This window comes from Abramis brama (genome assembly GCF_963993115.1).
Source record: "Abramis brama genome assembly, chromosome: 1".
Lineage (NCBI taxonomy): Eukaryota > Metazoa > Chordata > Actinopteri > Cypriniformes > Leuciscidae > Abramis > Abramis brama.
The window spans coordinates 17,715,368-17,734,523 of record NC_139963.1 but is presented as its reverse complement, the minus strand read 5'-3'; the positions used below and the strand labels follow the sequence as shown (position 1 = coordinate 17,734,523).

The window sequence follows — 19,156 nt, the reverse complement described above, 5'->3', positions numbered from 1 at the left end:
CAACTTGACTAATTAAGAGGCGATATTTGACCGGCATATCATCAAAATGTCCGGAAAACGAAACCTCTGCCGGTCACTTTGACCGGCACCATTTTTTTCTAGCGGAAACTCTGGGTTGTTCATAGTCAAACATTCTGTAAATAAAAACAAAGTGCTTTCAAAAATCTATAAAAGTAATAATCAGTCTATTTTGCGAATGAGCTAAACATGACAATATGAAAGAGACTTAAGGTTCAGTTAGTGCCATCTGCAGTAAAATATTCAAAAGCCAATAAGCATGAAGTGTCTGCAGATGGATAAATAACACTCAAGCTTTATGTCCTCTCTCTCTCTTTCTCTGAATCTTTACACATGTGAAAAGTCTCATCAGGGCAATTCCTCCAGGCAGATGATACAAATTCAACGCATTGCAGCTGTGCTCCACTTGAGTGTCATTATCAGTTTGTCAAAGGGTGAGTCAGCCAATTTGTAGCGCCTGCTCTCTCAAAGCAATTAGTCCTGACACAGTAAAATAAGCTACAAAATGTCTTTTTTCTTTTCTTTTTCAAAGCTGCTGCCCGATCAAGGGACATTTGAATGCATTGCTGATTTGCAGCATATGGGGCTTTCAGGGAGATTTTGGCAAGGTGAAGTGATTTCTCTCTGGCATATCAAGAACATAACAATGTTTCATTTGCTATTACATCTGAGCTTTGAGCTTGTTATCCATCTTTTTGTTGTGCATAATTCATAATTGAATTGACAGTGCCTCAAATTTCAATTAAATTCCTCATTTTGAATTGAGGTGACAAACAAGATACAGAATTGTAAGATAAATAACATATTAAGGGCCCTATCTTGCACCCAGCGCAATTGACTTTGTACACCGACGCATGTATCATTCCTATTTTGCACCCGCGCAAAGCGCGCTTTTCCCTCCACAGAAGCACGTCGCTAAACTAGGGAATGAACTTGCGCTCCCTGGGCGGTTCAGCGCAAAAAAGGAGGCGTGTTCCGGCGCAAACGTTCCTTCATGCTATTTTACAGGTTTAGAAAACAATTGCGCCACTAACCAGGAAAAAATAGTTTAAAGTCAGTGGCGCGTTGCGCATGTTATTCATATGCTATTTTAAGGGCGCATGCTTGGCCATAATCAATGTAGCGTGTGCATTCTCATCTACACAGAAGCAGCAGTTTTCATTTTTGCAAATCATACATTATTACGATAGATAGATAGATAGATAGATAGATAGATAGATAGATAGACAATTTATTATAAAAGCATACATCTAGCTTACACATTTACCCAAATTATCATACGCCTTTTTAATCGAAGTTAATTTGGGTGGGTTTCTCCATCCCCAACGTCCCTGACGAGAGCGTTGCTCTCCTTGGCTGTGAACCGCTCCTGGCGCGCGTCTGGCAAATCCGCCGTTATAATAGGAATCCGCTTTAGAACAAAGCGCGTCTGCTCTTAAAGGGAATGTGAGATGACGCTCTGATTGGTTTATTTCACGTTACGCCCAAACCACACCTATGAATAATGAAGCTACTTCAGACCAACCCATTTTAGATTTGCGCCTGGCGCAAGAGTCATTTATCCCGCCGGGAAAATAGCAACAGCGCCAAGACCCGCCCACAAAGTTACTTGCGCTTTGCGCTTTGACACTTGCGTTTCAGATCGTTAAAATAGGGCCCTAAAGGTGAACATGGCAACTCTAGCCATTTATTTACTTTATCTGAATGAAATACATACACCTCTCTTGCGTTTGCTTGCGTGCCTGCGATAAACCCTCTGCGCGCCAGTGTTGGCACGCGTGCCTTGGGTTGCCGACCCCTGGCATAGTGGATGTTTTGTTCCCATAGCATCAACTCATGATGCAGTGTAGAGTTCTACTTAGAAAGGTAACGTCTCAGGTTACAACTGTATTCATGGTTCCATGAGAAGGGGAGACACTGCATCACTTTGCCATACTTTCGGGCATTCCTGTACATCTTCCTTCAAACAAAGCTGTTGATGTTCTTTCTAGCCGTCCTTATATACTTGAACAGCGCAGATGTAACATCACATGACTGCAGTAGCCAATCAAGAATAGCACGCAACACATGCTTCAGACACCGGCTCACGAGCAGCGTTCCCGTAGCATCAACTCATGATGCAGTCTCGTTCCCCTTCTCAGGGAACCATGGTTACAGTTGTAACCTGAGACGTTTTTCTAATACTAATAAGCCTACTACATAATAACTACAATTTTCAGTAGGTTTTCTAAAAATGTAATTATTCACATATGATCATTTGTATATTTTTATTATATTTAATAGATTAACAAATTGGTTCATGGTGAAAGAGAATGCTCTACTCAGCATATTATATAATCAATAGATTAAATTTGGTGTCAATATTTATTTCTATAAAGTTACCTGAAAATAGTATTTGTTGGGCTTAATTGCTCTGTTGTGTGGCTGTGTTGAATTGATTTGAATTGAATGCAATTCAGTCAATTCATTGTCCTGTCATTCCACTGAAAATGCACAAAATGAAAGGAAGAGTGATGGTGTATTAAGGCTTTCTGACCTGGAAGGAGTTAAAGAAGAGGTCAATGAAGAGCTTTGTGATGCGCAGGGGTTGAGCACCATGTGAGGTAGACTCGTCAGTAACGAACGAAAACAGGACCGAATGGATCCCCAGTAACGGAATCAGAGTAAGGGTGGACTTAGCAAGCCTGAAAAGGAGAGAAAAGAGAAAGATACACAGGTCATCCGGAAACAAACACACAATGTTGTGCAAATGCTTAATGGGACAGTTCACTCAAAAATGCAAATTCTGTCATCACTTACTCACCCTCATATTGTTCCAAACCTGTATGACTTTCTTTCGGTTGTTTTGAAGAATGTACTCAATGTTTTATACAAGGGTTTTTCCTAATGGGGGTTCATGAGGGAACTGCAGAAGGTTCATGAGTTGGTGAAAAGCTAATAATTAAACAATGTGAAATTAAAATAGATAAACATTCTAATTATTAGAATCATGAAATATATATATTTTTCAGGACAACTGTAATTTACAACAGTAGTAATATTACTTTTTATAAAAGAGGTCAAACAATATAACAATAATATGCCTTATTTATGTGCAACCCTATATATAAATAATTTGAAAAGAAAAACAATAAAAACAATTAAAAAAAACGTACACCATGTCTACATTAGATGCAAGCGGCGTGAGGCGATACGAAAAAAGCAAATACAATAAATTATAATAATTGATGCTGTCTACACTGGATGCAGCGCGAAACGACATGACACATTTATGCACTACATCTGTCAAGAAGGACAAATGGACTTGCAACTGTCGCTTTGTTGCATCCAGTGTAGAGTCTACGGTATGGACACGGTGTTACTAAAAAAGATTCAATATTTTATCTGTTTACTTGCATGTCATGTTACCATTAATCAACATTAGAGAACAATGAACATATGAATGCAAGACTGAAAATCCCTCAACTATATGCTGCAGGTCTCACATCACGTTTGCATGCAAATTATTAAAATATGGTGGATATTGTGTATCAACACATCACATCCTATTTGCAAATGTCATTGGTTTTCAACTCTCTCATAACCAATTGTGATGCAAAATGTTTGAAGGCTGTGAATTGAAGGAGATTTGAGATTTTCAGCATACAGTACAGGTCAAAAGTTTGGAAACATTACTATTTTTAATGTTTTTGAAAGAAGTTTCTTCTACTCATCAAGCCTGCATTTATTTGATCAAAAATACAGAAAAAAATGTAATATTGTGATATATTATTACAATTTAAAATAATTGGTTTTCAATTTATTATACTTTAAATTATCATTTATTTCTGTGATGCAAAGCTATCACAGCAAAGCAGTCTATCACATGATCCTTTAGAAATCATTCTAATATGATGATTCATTATCAAAGTTGGAAATAATATTTCTTAATATTTTTTCATAACATGTGATACGTTTTTAGGATACTTTGATGAATAACAAGTAAACAAATTAAATGTTTTAAAAATAGAAATCTTTTGTAACAACAATATACACTACTGGTCAGTAATTTGGGGTCAGTATTTTTTTTTCTTTCTTTTTTGAAATAAATCAATACTTTTATTCAGCAAGGATGTGTTAAATTGATAAAAAGTGATAGTAAAGAAGATTTATATTATTAGAAAATATTTTTTTATTTTGAATAAATGCAGTTCTTTTTAACCTTTTATTCATCAAATATATTAGGCAGCAGAACTGTTTCCAACACTCATAATAAATCAGAATATTATAATAATTTCTAAAGGATCATGTGATAAACTGGATGTCACATGTGACAGTGAAGACTGGAGTAATGATGCTGAAAATTCAGCTTTGCATCACAGGAATAAATTATATTTTAAAGTATATTCAAATAGAAAACTATTATTTTAAGTTGTAATAATATTTCACAATATTACTGTTTTTTTCTTTTTTTTCTGTATTTTTGATCAAATAAATGCAGGCTTGATGAGCAGAAAATAGTAATGTTTCCAAACTTTTGACCTGTACTGTATAACTAACTTAAATTTCAAGCTGTTCCTCTGAAGCAAAAGGTTTGGAATAAGTGTGAATAAATAATACCAGACATTCCACTTTTGGGTGAACTAACCCTTATAAATGCAGGACACCCACCGGAACTTGTAGTCAGTATATCTCATTTGGTGCGCCCTCAGTTTGGACACGAGGATCTTGATGATGTGTATGAATATGAAGAAGTTAATCTGAACAGAGAAGAAAACATCACAATGCCCTGGTTAAGACCATTATGTCATATTAGCAGGACAAAACTGACACAACAGTTCCCTCACAGCGCAACAAATGACTCAAGACGAGAGAATGGGGTGGCAAGAAGAGTGGGGGAAGGAAGTCAGCAATGCTTGGGAGAGTCTGGAAATAGCAGTCGAACAGTCCAGCCCTATGATAATTCAAACATAGGAATTCCTGCCCACTACAGGAACACTTGAACGTAGAATGTAGAAACATGCACATTGCTTAATGCTCATATGCACTTCACAGCCAATGTATTACGCCTTTCCTCACAATCATGTGGAAATAAGACACTGGAGTATAGCGATTCTTTGAAATCATAGCTGTAGACTCTAAAACATATTACGTGTAGTTGCCTCCTGATTTACTGAGGGTCGACATTATATGGCAATATGCTTTGTGCATAATGGAAATGACTTCAATTTTGAATGTTGTGTTTAATGCTAAAGCAAATGCAATGTAATTGGGTGTGACGGTGTGAGCATAAATGGAAACTGCAGGGCATACAACAGCATAAAACATTTAACCTTCCTGTGTTCCTTCTGTTATGTCAAATAATACAGTCAAGCCTGAGTCACAGTAATATCGTTAATATCATAATTCTTTCTATGAATATGGAATATGGGCAAAATTCAGCCTCTTTTCAGTTCATGAATGTGAATTTGAATTAAAAAGGCCACAGGATTTTGAATTTGTCTGACAGAGCAGGACTTTTATAACTAAATTGCATTAGTTTTGTGATTATATTGCTTTTAACATAGACTATTCATGCCTATTTAAGGAGCCCCTAAAGGGACATGGTGGTGGAAAAAAATATGGGATGGGAGGAAAAAATACATTTCTAAGCTTTTGTGTTCTCTCACAAAACTTTTGCATTTCTCCAAGAAACTTTTTGAATGCAAAATATTTTGCGAGCGGACACAAACTTTCTCTGGGGAATGCAGACATTTGTAAAAGAACACAAAAACATTGACATAATTTTTCCTCGCATCTCATAGATTTTTTTCCTTCACCACGTCCCTTTAGGGGCTCTGTACCTATTTGTTCCCTAATACATATATTATTTGGTAACCCTTTACAATAAGGTTTCATTTGTTAACATTAGTTAGTTAACATGAACTAACAATAAACAATACTTCTAAAGAGTTTATTAATCTTACTACATGTTAATTTCAACATATACCAATATATTATTAAAATCAACATTTATATCTGTTAATATTATATTATAACAATGAACAGTAATATTTTTAGCAACTAATGTTAACAATAATCATTAACATCTTTGTCATTGTTAATGCTAACAATGGTTAGTAAATAATAGGTACTTTATTGTAAAGTGCTCTTAAATTTGTTAAACGGAATCTTAAGCATGTGCAAGAACCATTGAGGTTTGTTCTCGTGTTTCAAGCAAGTACGGTTGAGTTCTATGTTAGAAATATGCTAAACAATGTTTATATGTGACTAAAAAACTAAATTAAATCTGACCTACATATATATAGTTATCATGTCTCTTCAGAAGACTTGGATTGAGCCACTCGATTCCTGTGGATTTATTTTATGATCTCTTTATGAACTTTTAGAAGTGAAGTTTTGGGTGTACAGACTTTCAATGGAGGGACAGAAATCTCTCAGATTTTATTAAAAATATATTAATTTGTCTTCCAAAGATGAACAAGAGTCTTACGTGTTTGGAATGACATGGGGGTGAATAATTGATGACAGAATTTTCTTTTTTAGGTATATTAACCCGTTCATTTTGCTGTACAGTGCCACAAAATATCCACCATGTTGTTTTTGGATAACTTTATGAAAACTAAATACTTACAAAAAATACATAAAATTCTTATAAAAATGATGATATTAAATATTACAGTAAACACAAAGGTGGCCATTCAAAATTCTTGCTGCAAATGTTGTGTTCTATAACTGGTTAATGGAATATACAGTTGGCAGTTTTCCGTGTGTGTGCCAACTCCATGTGTTTGTATATGTTAAAGTTGAGGACTTTGAGTCATTCTAGTGACTCAAATCTTTTAAATCGTTTAAATTGGTTCACAGATTCAATCAAAGACTCTTCCTATTAGGTGGTGATAATCAAGGAAGGACTTTGACTGAATGTTTAGCTGTTTTTCCACTGTCAGGCCAAAGCGTTCTCACTGCTTAAACGTACCATACTCTGCTGATGTGGTCCAGCCAGTACGGATATGGTTTCATGTTCCACTGTGGGGCTGATAACGGAGTTCTTTGCAATTGAATACAAATGCGTCAGTCATTGCCTTGGTAACGCAAAAGTTTACAGATGATATGAGATTTAAATAGCGACTGTGATGTGGAGGATGATGAGATATTTCTTTTAATTTTATAACTGACTTGCTTTAACTTTGCTCAAATGACGTGCTTAGCCAGCTACAGAGAAACTGGCAGCCAGGCAACAGACAAGTGACCAATCCTGAGTGGATACATCACTCCATGCATTCTAGCAGCACGGTCTGAGAACGGTTTGTATGCGTGCCGTGTCAAACCAAGCTCAAGTGGAAATACAGGATGAATTCCAAACAGAAAATAATAAACCCTTGAAGGGCACTTCGGGAAGGGGATGCCATTTGTATGGGTGTTCCAAATGAAAGTGAACAACTGAATACAAAGGGCCCTTCCACAAGGCTGTTAGTGAAGGGTACATGTGATATTAATTACAAGATAGTAATTTTATAGTTTATGATCATGTGACCCAGAGTGGCAAATCCTCGCATTAACAGAATAATTCAAGTTGTTTTGTTTGTGATATTTCACACAAATTTTGTCATACGAATTTCATAGGTAAGAAATATGCGAATGTGACTAAATGCAGAGCACAGGGAACACACTCACACACAAATACATAATGCATATTTTAAGAACTTCATTATAATGTATATTTATTTGCAACAATTACAGTATCTCACAAAAGTGAGTACACCCCTCATATTTCAGCAAACATATTAGTATATCTTCTCAAGGGACAATACTATAGAAATGAAACTTGGATATATTTTAGAGTAGTAAATGTGCTGCTTGTATAGAAGTATATACACTGAACAAAATTACAAACGCAACACTTTTGTTTTTACCCCCATTTTTCATGAGCTGAACTCAAAGATCTAAGACTTTTTCTATGTACACAAAATGCCTATTTCTCTCAAATATTGTTCACAAATCTGTCTAAATCTGTGTTAGTGAGCACTTCTCCTTTGCCGAGATAATCCATCCACCTCACAGGTGTGGCATATCACGATGCTGATTAGACAGCATGATTATTGCACAGGTGTGTCTTATGCTGTAATGGGGGTGGGGGGTCCAGGGAGGTTTGATTGACCCTTGCAAGGCCTGTTCCAAGTGGAATCCGTCTTGAAAAACCTCTGTATGACCCTGACCTGTACTGTAACTCAGTTTCAGGGTGTTACCAATCTTCTTATAGCCTAGGTCAACTTTGTGGAGAGCAACAATTATAAATCTCAAACCCTTAGAGAGTTCTTTGCCATAAGGTGCCATGTTGAACATCCAGTGGTCAGTATGAGAGAATTGTACTCAAAGCACAAATTTGAACTGCTCTAATACAAGATACACAGATTTGTATGGTCCTTTCAAGCAGACAAAAACATGAAAATGATGAATAGGACATGTGACTTTGCATGGTTAAACGACGTACAGCTATTATCACTTAAGGTGTACTCACTTTTGTTGCCAGCTATTTTGACAATAATGGCTGTATGTTGAGTTATTTTCAGAGGACAGTAAATATATACTGCTATACAAGCAGCACATTGACTACTCTAAAATATATCTAAGTTTAATTTCTATAGTATTGTCCCTTGAGAAGACATACTAAAATGTTTGCTGAAATGTGAGAAAAGTGAGGGGTGTACTCACTTTTGTGAGATACTGTATATTGACAGCAATAATAACAAAATTCCTGTTGTAAGAACACCTAAAGGGGTTGATGGACGCCACACTGCATTGTATTGGTAACATTCCAGGTGAAAATAATGAGGAAATTACGTGGTCTTTCATTGCTCCCTTCAGCAAAATGGCTACATTATGACACGCAAGTGCCCTGCCCTTCGGAGTGAGTAGTGAATAGGGATGCTCACTTCCGATTGTAATTCGTCCATAACCGGAACCATTCCTTACCGTTCTTAGAACCGTTCGACCTGACGGTGGAAAATCGGCTTTTGAGTCTTAAGTCTTGTCTGGGCAAAAAGTCTAGCTAAAAAACAGTTAATACTGATTAATCATGTTTTGTGTTGTACCACATTCATTCTTTATAATTAGTGGTATTGTAACTGTGTGTGGTCATCACTCTGCAATTACACTAATACAACTTGGTTTAGAACTACACACTTTTTTAGTGCATTATTTCTAAATCTGCCAGCCCTTTTCTTTTTAAACACTGGGTCCCTGAAGTTGTAAAAACATGCATTTCTGAGTGGAAAAGAATATTCAATGGCGAAAAATATATGAGAAGCTTATCCATTGATTGATTGATTGATTGATTGGGATTTGTGACATAAGCAGATGTGGAGCAATTAAATATTTAAATGATGTTTAAATGATGTTAAATGATTACAAAAACAACATAAAAGAGGCGTGTTGGTAATGATGTGTGTCCAGGTCCTGAATCCATTCCCCCTCTTTCCTTCTACTTTCCCGTCCAATTTCCAGATAATCAAGGCAAAAAAGCAATTTTTGTTTCATGTTGACTTCAAGGGTGGAGGTAAAGTAGCATTACAGGAGGTGAAGTGTCATTAACAGTGCTCTGGATGTGGGAGACTCAGACTGATAAGTACAGATAAGAGAGGCTGAAGAGGGACATGAACGAGTCTCTCACTCACCAACACGGCCAGCAGGATAGGAGAGCGAATAATCCACCAGTACTCCATGTGAATATTCTGCATCCAGCATCTGATCAACAACAAGAGATCAAATACATCACAGTAAATGAGCAAATGAGGCCTACTTGTGTTCATCAAATATACTCAACACACACAAAATCACCACTTACAATGAACACTTACTGGACTGAGGCAACTTAGGTTTACTTGATTATACATATTTTCTTAGAAAACAAAATCATGTTAACATGTGAGTTTCAAATATGATACATCAGGCTTTTGAGGATTATTTATAAATCTTTTGTCTGAAGTTTCAATAAACTGTTCCATTCAAAAAAAAAAAAGGGGGGGTGGGGATGTGTCAGACTTTACGGGGTTGATATAGTCTAAATGTATAACGTTTTAGGTTACACTTTATTTTAAGGTGTCATTGTTACAGCGTAATTACACAAATAAGTACTGAATCATATTAATTAAAGGCACACAATGCAACTTTTTTGTTCAAAATTAACACTATTTAAATCCTTTTTTCAAAATGTGTTTTTTTGTTGTTGTTTTTTTGTGCCTTACCCTGATTCACTATGGTAAGCCTATTATATATGTTTATATTTTAGACCTAGCGGGAAGGTTTTCATGGGAAACTGTGTACACTCGTCCGTGTGTGTCTCGTCATATCCGTATATAGACAAAAGTTTCTCCGGCTACTTTGACAAGTATTTGGTGTGGGAGTGGTTAGTTGTCACAATGAGCGAGAGAGTTTACATACATGGAGCAGCTAAATCTCCAACCTCCGGGGAATCCCCAGTTTTAAAAAACATTGACGAACAGAGGAGAGTCTGCTAGCAAAAAGAGAACGCGACAGAGGTTCTGACAGACAGTTTGGTTTAGGGTTTGTTGCTTAAAATTATGCATAATTTTCTCTTATTGCTATATAAGTACATGTAATGTGTAATAAGGACACTGTAAAATACCACGTTTTAATACAGCCAGAATTAAAGTACATTTAATGCCACTGAAGAAAATATTATCCAGAAAGGAATACCAGCTTACTTTTTACTGGATACTGCACATGCACTGTATACTGCTTAATATTTAAAAAGCTAGTAAAAACACAGCCCATTATTTACTGTGATTTGTTGTCATATGACTCCATCATCCATATTTGTTTGAATTCAGTAAATCAGTGAGAGCATTAAGTTATCACTTTAATGTAAATCCATTTTGATTGTTTTTACACTCCAATTTTGTGTTTTTTTGTTTTTTGTGGCAGTTTTATTAAATAACGCATAAAGAACAAGATGCTTACAGTTGTGGCTCATATTACTTCTGATTCATTCATCACACTAGAAATTGAATCATTGTTTTATATTGCATACTGCATATTTTGACAAATACAGTTTCAATGTATACCGGAAATCTGCAAACTGAAAATGCAGCATTATCTCAGTATCTGGAGTGATAGTGTGCAAAAAACGTGACAGACGACATGCTGTCTGATGAGAGTGGAAACGATGTGCAGCTTATCAACAGGAAAGAGTGATTCTTTTATCTTCCCAATACAGCAGGATGGACGGGGTGATGAGTGTGAGAGAGTATGAACCTTTCCTCAACCCCAGCAGAGCATGACACATTCAAGATATACAACCTACACGGCTTATATCAGTCACTGTGCCTGCTGGTGAGGTATAAAATAAGTATAGGAAAGCGAATAAAAAAACACTTAACTGAATGTTTATTGCAATTAAAAGGAAATATATTATATCTGAGTACATCTTTATATGTGATTTCAAAATTAACTTAATTAAAGTTTACTGCTGAATGTACTGACAAGCATTTATAGTAGACTAAAATATACTATATTCTATTGAAACTTGCATGTCATGTATTTAAATATATCTGTAACTAAACATTTGTAATGATGAAGGTGCAATTTACATTTAAAATATAATTAACTTTAAAGCCAGTGATTATAGATAATTTATAAAGTTATAAATATGGATCTTTTTCTCAAAAAAAGGCATCGCTTCGCTTCAGAAGGCCTTTATTAACCCCCTGGAGCCGTATGGATTACTTTTATGATGGATGGATGCACTTTTTTGGGCTTCAAAAACTGCAAAGTGCATTTAAATTTCATATTTGAAATCACCAATGAAATCTGACAACAACTGACTCATAAGTTTAGTTTCTAAATGCTCAAATCATGACAAAAAAATGCATTTTTTCAGGCTGGACCAGCCAATGCACATGTGCGCGTCTCAGAACACTGACTGTTTCTATAGAAAAAGGATCTTCTAACGACAGCTGCGGTGACGCAATGACTTTACTAATCAGCGATTGGCTCTTTTATTTAGAAGGCGGGTCTTATTCCGCCATTTTGTGCGTTAGACTTTCTCCCATTCATAGTAATACGTGTGCACCATCTTTGTATATCTAAAGTTTTTGGTTCTACTTACATTTGATGTATAGCAATGTAACCTATGGGAATTATGTAATGCAGTCAGGTTTTAAAATATGGATGAAATAGATACTATTATACGTAACATCAACAGACCCAAAGGGTCATTAATATAAATGTACATCTTGAAAGCCCTTTCAAGAATAACAGCGGCTAAATAAATGATTTACAGTACAAGATTTTACAACGCACTGTGCAGATTTAAGGACAATGCAATGCGTTGGCTGCTACAGGCAAAACCCAAAAGACTGGAGTGGATGTTGCAGGTACATAAAAGTGCTCAATACTCATCTATCATATAGAAGCTGAATATCTGCATAGCATCAGAGCTTTTGACATCTGGATTAAAGGTAGCTTGTGTTCACAATTTATGTATTTGATTTATTATAAAACAAACGCTACAGTGACAGAGTTCTGTTGTCTGCCAACTCTCCAACCGCAAAAACACACTGACTGCTTCACGAGCGCTGGCTTCCATCAGTCCGCCCGACGCAAACACACTCATCCCACGTGGCTCCAGAGAACTTACTCTTCATTCTCGTACAAGTACTTCACAATCACCCACGGCAGCACGAATATCAGAGGGGCGCCTGAGGGAGAAAGAGAGAGAGAGAGCTAGTGAGATGAGGCATAAACCATCTGCCGTGCTCTGTATGAGGAAACTCTTCAACCCTGTTAATGAGGTCACGGCGTAAAAGCTTTGAACCTCTCACCCCAGCCAATGCACAGGTAGATGCCGAAGTAATTTCTCTCTGTCAAGACTGTGACGACCAGAAGGCTGTGGAGGTAGAGGCCCTCCACCAGCAGCCAGTAGCTGTTAGCAAGTATGCTGTATTGCATCATCACCACAGCAACTCTGCAACCGACCGCCGTCTGAAACACATACACGTTGACGTGTTTTTGGGTCACTGAAAGCTTTAGGCTAAATTTTAACCTGCCGCCTCCGTTCAGTAAACAGGTATTTAAGCCATATCTATACAAACATGCATTTCAAGGAATATTCCCGGTCATTCTTGGTCATGGACGGCATTTTAGCATGGACAATTATTTACACTAAAGAGTTTAAAATCAGAAAGCAGAAGCTGTTTATTAAAGCACTTCCATGAAATCTTCATTACATTAAATGTACAGTATATACTGGATGTTAACATTAGTTAACAGCTATCACAAACTAACAACAAACAAATATTTTATAGTGTTTCATTTTTACCAAGAATAATGTTCTATATGTAGTTCATATATTAGTAATAATTCTTCAGTTAGTTTTAGGGACACTAATTCTAACAAATTGCATTAAATCTATCCTTTAAAATTAGAATGGTGCTTTTAGTACTTTTTTCTATAAAATATCTGACAGGATAAGAAAGTTCCCCTAGTTGAAGAATTCACAACATGCCGTCCATAGACATTAAATTGTAAATAACCCTGAATATTTCTTTAAAGTAATTACAGTTGAGGATAGCATTATTGACACCCCTGGTAAATATGAACAAAGATGGTTGTAAAAATAAATCTGCATTGTTTATCCTTTTGATCTTAAAAAAAAAAAAAAAAAAAATATATATATATATATATATATATATATATATATATATATATACAGTATATATATAACCTATATATAACCATTATATATTTCATATAATGAAAGGTTATATATATATAACCTTTCATTGAAGTAATAGAATTGAAAGTAGGGGGAAAATCACATTATGAAATAAATGTTTTTTTTTTCTCCAAAACACCATGGTCACAATTATTGCCACCCTTTATGAGTAAAATAAAATCTCTTAAGTATATTCCCATTAATATTGACATTTTTAGCACACCAGGGTGACTAGGAACATGAAATTGTCCAGCCATGACTTCTTGTTCCACAGGAGTATAAATATGAGGAAAAACAAAGGCCAAATTCCCTTAATCAATCATCACAATGAGTAAACCAAAGAATATAGGCTAGTTCTGATGTGCTGCAAAAGATTGTTGAGCTTCACAGAATAGAAAGTGACTGTAAGAAAATAGATAAAGCATTGAAAATGGCCATTTCCACCATCAGGGCAATAATTAAGAAGTTCCAATCAACTAAAGATGTTACGAATCTGCCAGGAAGAGGACGTGTGTCTATTGTCTTAATGCACGGCGAGGAGGAGAGTTTGAGTGGCCAAAGACTCTCCACGGATCACAGATGGAGAACTGCAGAGATTAGTTGAGTCTTGGGGTCTTAAATTTAAAAAAATAAATAAATACATCGAACAACCACTATATCACCACATGTTGTTTGGGAGGGTTTCAAGAAAAATCCTCCTCGATCATCCAAAAAGAAATTCCAGCATATTCAGTAGTCAGACACGACTGGAACTTTAAAAGGCTCTGTGGTCAGATGAAACTAAACTAGATGAGTTTGGTGCAAACAGGGATAAAAAGTACCCCATGCACTGGATCTTTAATGTTGTGGGCCTTTTTTTTGCTGGAGGTCCTGGACATCTTGTTCAGATACATTTCATGTATTCTAGCAAATACCACCAGATAAAAAATCAGAATCTAGAAATCTTATTGTGGACCGTGATTGGATCTTCCATCAAACATCAAAATCAACACAAAAATGTGTCACTGAGCACAAAATGAAGCTTCTGCTATGACCATCCCAGTCCGCTGACCTGAACCCTGGAGAAAACTGAAGAGAAGAAGCACCAACATGGATCTGGGAATCTGAAGGATCTGGAGAGATTCTGTATGGAGGAATGGTCTTTGATCTCTTGTCAGGTGTTCTCCAAACTCATCAGGCATTATAGGAGAAACCTCAGAGCTGTTATCTTGGCAAAAGGGGGTTGCAAAAAGTATTTAATAAAAGGGTGCCAATAATTGTGGCCAACGTGTTTTGGAAAAAAACATTTATTTCATAATGTGATTTTCCCCCCACTTTATTTTTTTTTTTTACTTCAATGAAAGGTTAGATTTTTGCATTTTTTTTAAATGAAAGATCAAAAGGATAAACAATGCAGATTTATTTTTTACAGCCATCTTTGATCATATTTACCAGGGGTGCCAATAATTCTGACCACAACTGTCCAATAGGAATAGGACTATTAAAAATGTCCATGAATCCAGAGATATACACTACTGTTCAATGGTTTGGGTTAGTATTTTTTTAATGAAATTTATACTTTTATTCAACAAGGATGCATTACATTTTCAAGACTTTCATCTTTTATGACACTTAATTAGATGTTAATGCCAATTCAAATGAAAATGTATTTTAGTTTAAATTTATATTATAGGCAATAAGTTAAACTTTATAGTGCTTTTTGAGCTTTATATTCAATAAAGAATCCTGAAAAATGTATCACGGTTTTCACAACAATATAAAGCAGCACAACTGTTTTCAACACTGATAATAATCAGAAATGTTTCTTGAGCATCAAATCAGCATATTAGAAAGATTTCTGAAGGATCATGTGACACTGAAGACTGGAGTTACCGTCACAGGAATAAATTACATTTTAAACTTTATTCAAATAAAAAAATGGTTATTTGAAATTGTAATTTGAAATGCTTGGTCAGCAGAAGAGACTTAAATATTGAAAAATGTTTGAACGGCAGTGTATTATTATCGTTTCATAACAAATCATAAAGAAAGACAGCAGGTTATTGGACCTCGTTTTTAACCAGCCACTCCACCTCCAGTTCAGTGGTGATGTCCTGACCAACATGGAAGGTATCAGGCCTTTCCAACATGGCATCTTTGATGAGGATAGAAGAGGCTCGCAGGATAAAGGAGGCAAACAAGTTCATGTGGATGTTGTTTCTCATGCAGTGCAGCTTCCTGCAGGGAACAAAGAGCAATGATTGAAAAGTCAGAAAGCTGTTCACTGTTCACACAAAGAAAACCAACTCCTTAACCATAAATGCTTTCTAAGATCCAAAAACTGATGCAAAAACACGTTTTCAATTTAAAATGTAAGCAGAATGACTTGAATGTTACCTAAAGGCCACAAGGATGCCCAACGCCAGCACCAGCGCCCCGAGAGACAGAGAATATCCAACGGTGTACATGGTCAGAAATTGACTGAGGATCCGTCCGTAGTGTTGCTGCATGCAGACATACAAATACATCTGATCAGACAATGACGCAAATGGACAGTTTATTAAATGCAAACAAATTATTAATATACCATAGTCTCTTAAGCAACTTCTTATGTAATACTTTGATGTGCTTTTATATTAGGAGCATGCAGGTTCAATTCTTTGTTGATAATATGTCTATGTTATACAGTAGATGATCGCAGTTCACACAGCATCAGAATTCAGTTGTCAGATCTGTATTTGAGTCTTTAATACGGTTACGTTCACACACAATTCTGAAGTTGTATCTGTTAATATTATTTAATTGACCTGAGCTGACATGAACAATGAACAGTATTTTGTTCATATAAATACTATAACAAATGATTATTAATTGTTAGTTAATGCATTTAAAGTGTTACCAACATTGTTTTCTAAGACACAAACTGTGTACAGCTAAACTGCATTAAGGCTGAAATACATTACATGTCATTTTAGCTCAAACTTTTACACCGATCTGCAGTCGGGTTGAATTGATACTAGTTGCAACCAGTCAGAGCCAGTCTGCAGACTTTGACAGATTTCACAGAACACATGTGCCGACTTCAGAGGGGAATCTGTTTTTAGATTTTAAAAGTTGTTTAGTGTATTCCCACCTTTAGTGGTGCAGAAATGAACACAACTGATCTTAAAAATGTGTAAGATCATATAGATATTTATCATAACAATCACTTATTTCTCACATACCATGTTGATTTGCGCGGGGTCACGTGACATACATTCGCTGGCGTTCCTCTGCTTGCTATACTGTCCGTCTGCATCACACTCCAGATACACGAGCCCATGTCGAACTGACACACAAACACATTCACAGATGGAGTGGTCACACAGGGTGCATAAGAGAATACTCCATATGGAGAAATGTGTTCAAATAGTGGAAGAAGATGAGCTGAGCTAAAAGAAGTGCATTATGTAAACTGCAGCCAATAATACATTCTTTACAGTCTTTTAATCATTGAAATTGCTTCAATCATATTTAATGTCAAGCATGAACAAGTGTAAATAGATCTTAAGTTTGATTTATGCTTTTTGCAACCTGAAAACAGTTTATGGTTTTATGTGTCCTTTGTTACCCCCCTTTTTTAGCAATTGTAGGAATGTAAACAACGCTTTATAGTCCTAAAATAAATAAATGTAAATGTTCTATTAATAGTACCTTCCTTGTGCCAGGGCAGGTACCAGGGACAAGCCACACTCACTGTAGTATTGGGCAAAGCATCCGGCCAGCAGGCATACTTATCAAACGTTCGGTTGCACACGACACCTGGAAAAAAAACATTGATGTTAAAATCTACTTGTCTTTGCTTGTTGTGCTGGACATAATCTGTATGTGACATGACTCCTAATCTGAGGGCTCAGCAGTGTTTTCTAACACACATACCTTAACAGCACTGTGCACTTTTATCATCGCTGGACTATCATCCAAGCCTTATGGAAGGACAATAACAAATCACCTGTCATTGGCGGTTCTCTGCTGATATTTCGAAAACATTCCTCTCGGTACATCATCCATCTTTCCATCAGAGTTTTGAGGGACACGGCAGATGACACCTGTAAGATTCAATTAGTGATTTTTATTTTATTTTCATAAAACATAAAAGAAATTAGCTAGCAGAATTTCAAGGCTGTACTTTGTAATACAGTGAAAGTAGATGATGAAGCTTTTGTGTTTGTGCTTTTGTGAACCATAAAACACAGTAACTGCTGAACTTCTGCAAGCTGGGATTCATTAATGAACCTGTGTGATGGTATAGTATTTTGTTTTATTTCCTCACATGCAAATGCTGAATTAATGCCTAATCTAATCTTTAGTGAGTTGCATAACGCTCAGACTCTTAGCCAACTTGAAAAAGAGCTGAGAGGTGCGTGTCACATTTCTATTTGTTTTCTGCTTTTTAAATGTTTACACAAAATTATTTATATAAAAAAAGTATTATTTCCCACATTAATTTCCCACATCTAGTACAATTATGTGGTTTTCTTTTATTAATACAGTGTATACTTTTTTTCTTGATATACCCCGAAAGAATGGAAGTGAAGTGTGACAACATGCCCCATAGGTGGGGTACATGACCATATGACAGCTTAAAATGCTATCTGATCTAATAAAAAAAATAAAGAAGACAAATTAAAATATTTTCTCAATAAAATACAATTATTAACTTTTTCATATAAAATAATGGCATTTTTTAATAATTAAAAATAAAATAATTTTTGAGTTTGACAACGAACACACAGGAAAACACAGCTATACAATATAGTTCAAAACATAATAATAATTAATAATTTCTGAACATTGACTCTTAGGGCCCTATTTTAACGATCTGAAACGCAAGTGTCAAAGCGCAAAGCGCAAGTAACTTTGTGGGCGGGTCTTGGCGCTGTTGCTATTTTCCCGGCGGGATAAATGACTCTTGCACCCGGCGCAAATCTAAAATGGGTTGGTCTGAAGTAGCTTCATTATTCATAGGTGTGGTTTGGGCGTAACGTGAAATAAACCAATCAGAGCGTCATCTCACATTCCCTTTAAGAGCAGACGCGCTTTGCTCTAAAGCGGATTCCTATTATAACGGCGGATTTGCCAGATGCGCGCCAGGAGCGGTTCACAGCCAAGGAGAGCAACGCTCTCGTCAGGGACGTTGGGGATGGAGAAACCCACCCAAATTAATTTCGGTTAAAAAGGTGTATGACAATTTGGGTAAATGTGTAAGCTAGATGTATGCTTTTATAATAAATTGTCTATCTATCTATCTATCTATCTATCTATCTATCTATCTATCTATCTATCTATCTATCTATCTATCTATCTATCTATCTATCTATCTATCTATCATAATAATGTATGATTTGCAAAAATGAAAACTGCTGCTTCTGTGTAGATGAGAGAATCAAAGTGTATGCGCGT

General features: G+C 35.9%; 1 protein-coding gene across 1 annotated transcript in view; it reads right to left on the bottom strand.

Annotated features, from left to right (window-relative positions):
- gcgra (glucagon receptor a) overlaps positions 1-19,156 on the bottom strand; it is a 69,767-nt gene that overhangs the window by 6,996 nt on the left and 43,615 nt on the right. The window contains exons 3-12 of the mRNA XM_084123551.1: positions 17,706-17,802; positions 17,408-17,515; positions 16,939-17,042; positions 16,112-16,218; positions 15,784-15,952; positions 12,843-13,002; positions 12,659-12,719; positions 9,675-9,744; positions 4,669-4,757; positions 2,555-2,702 (exon numbers count right to left, since the gene is read on the bottom strand). Of these exons, the coding sequence (XP_083979677.1) occupies positions 2,555-2,702; positions 4,669-4,757; positions 9,675-9,744; positions 12,659-12,719; positions 12,843-13,002; positions 15,784-15,952; positions 16,112-16,218; positions 16,939-17,042; positions 17,408-17,515; positions 17,706-17,802 (1,113 nt within the window). The remainder of the gene's footprint in view (positions 1-2,554; positions 2,703-4,668; positions 4,758-9,674; positions 9,745-12,658; positions 12,720-12,842; positions 13,003-15,783; positions 15,953-16,111; positions 16,219-16,938; positions 17,043-17,407; positions 17,516-17,705; positions 17,803-19,156) is intronic.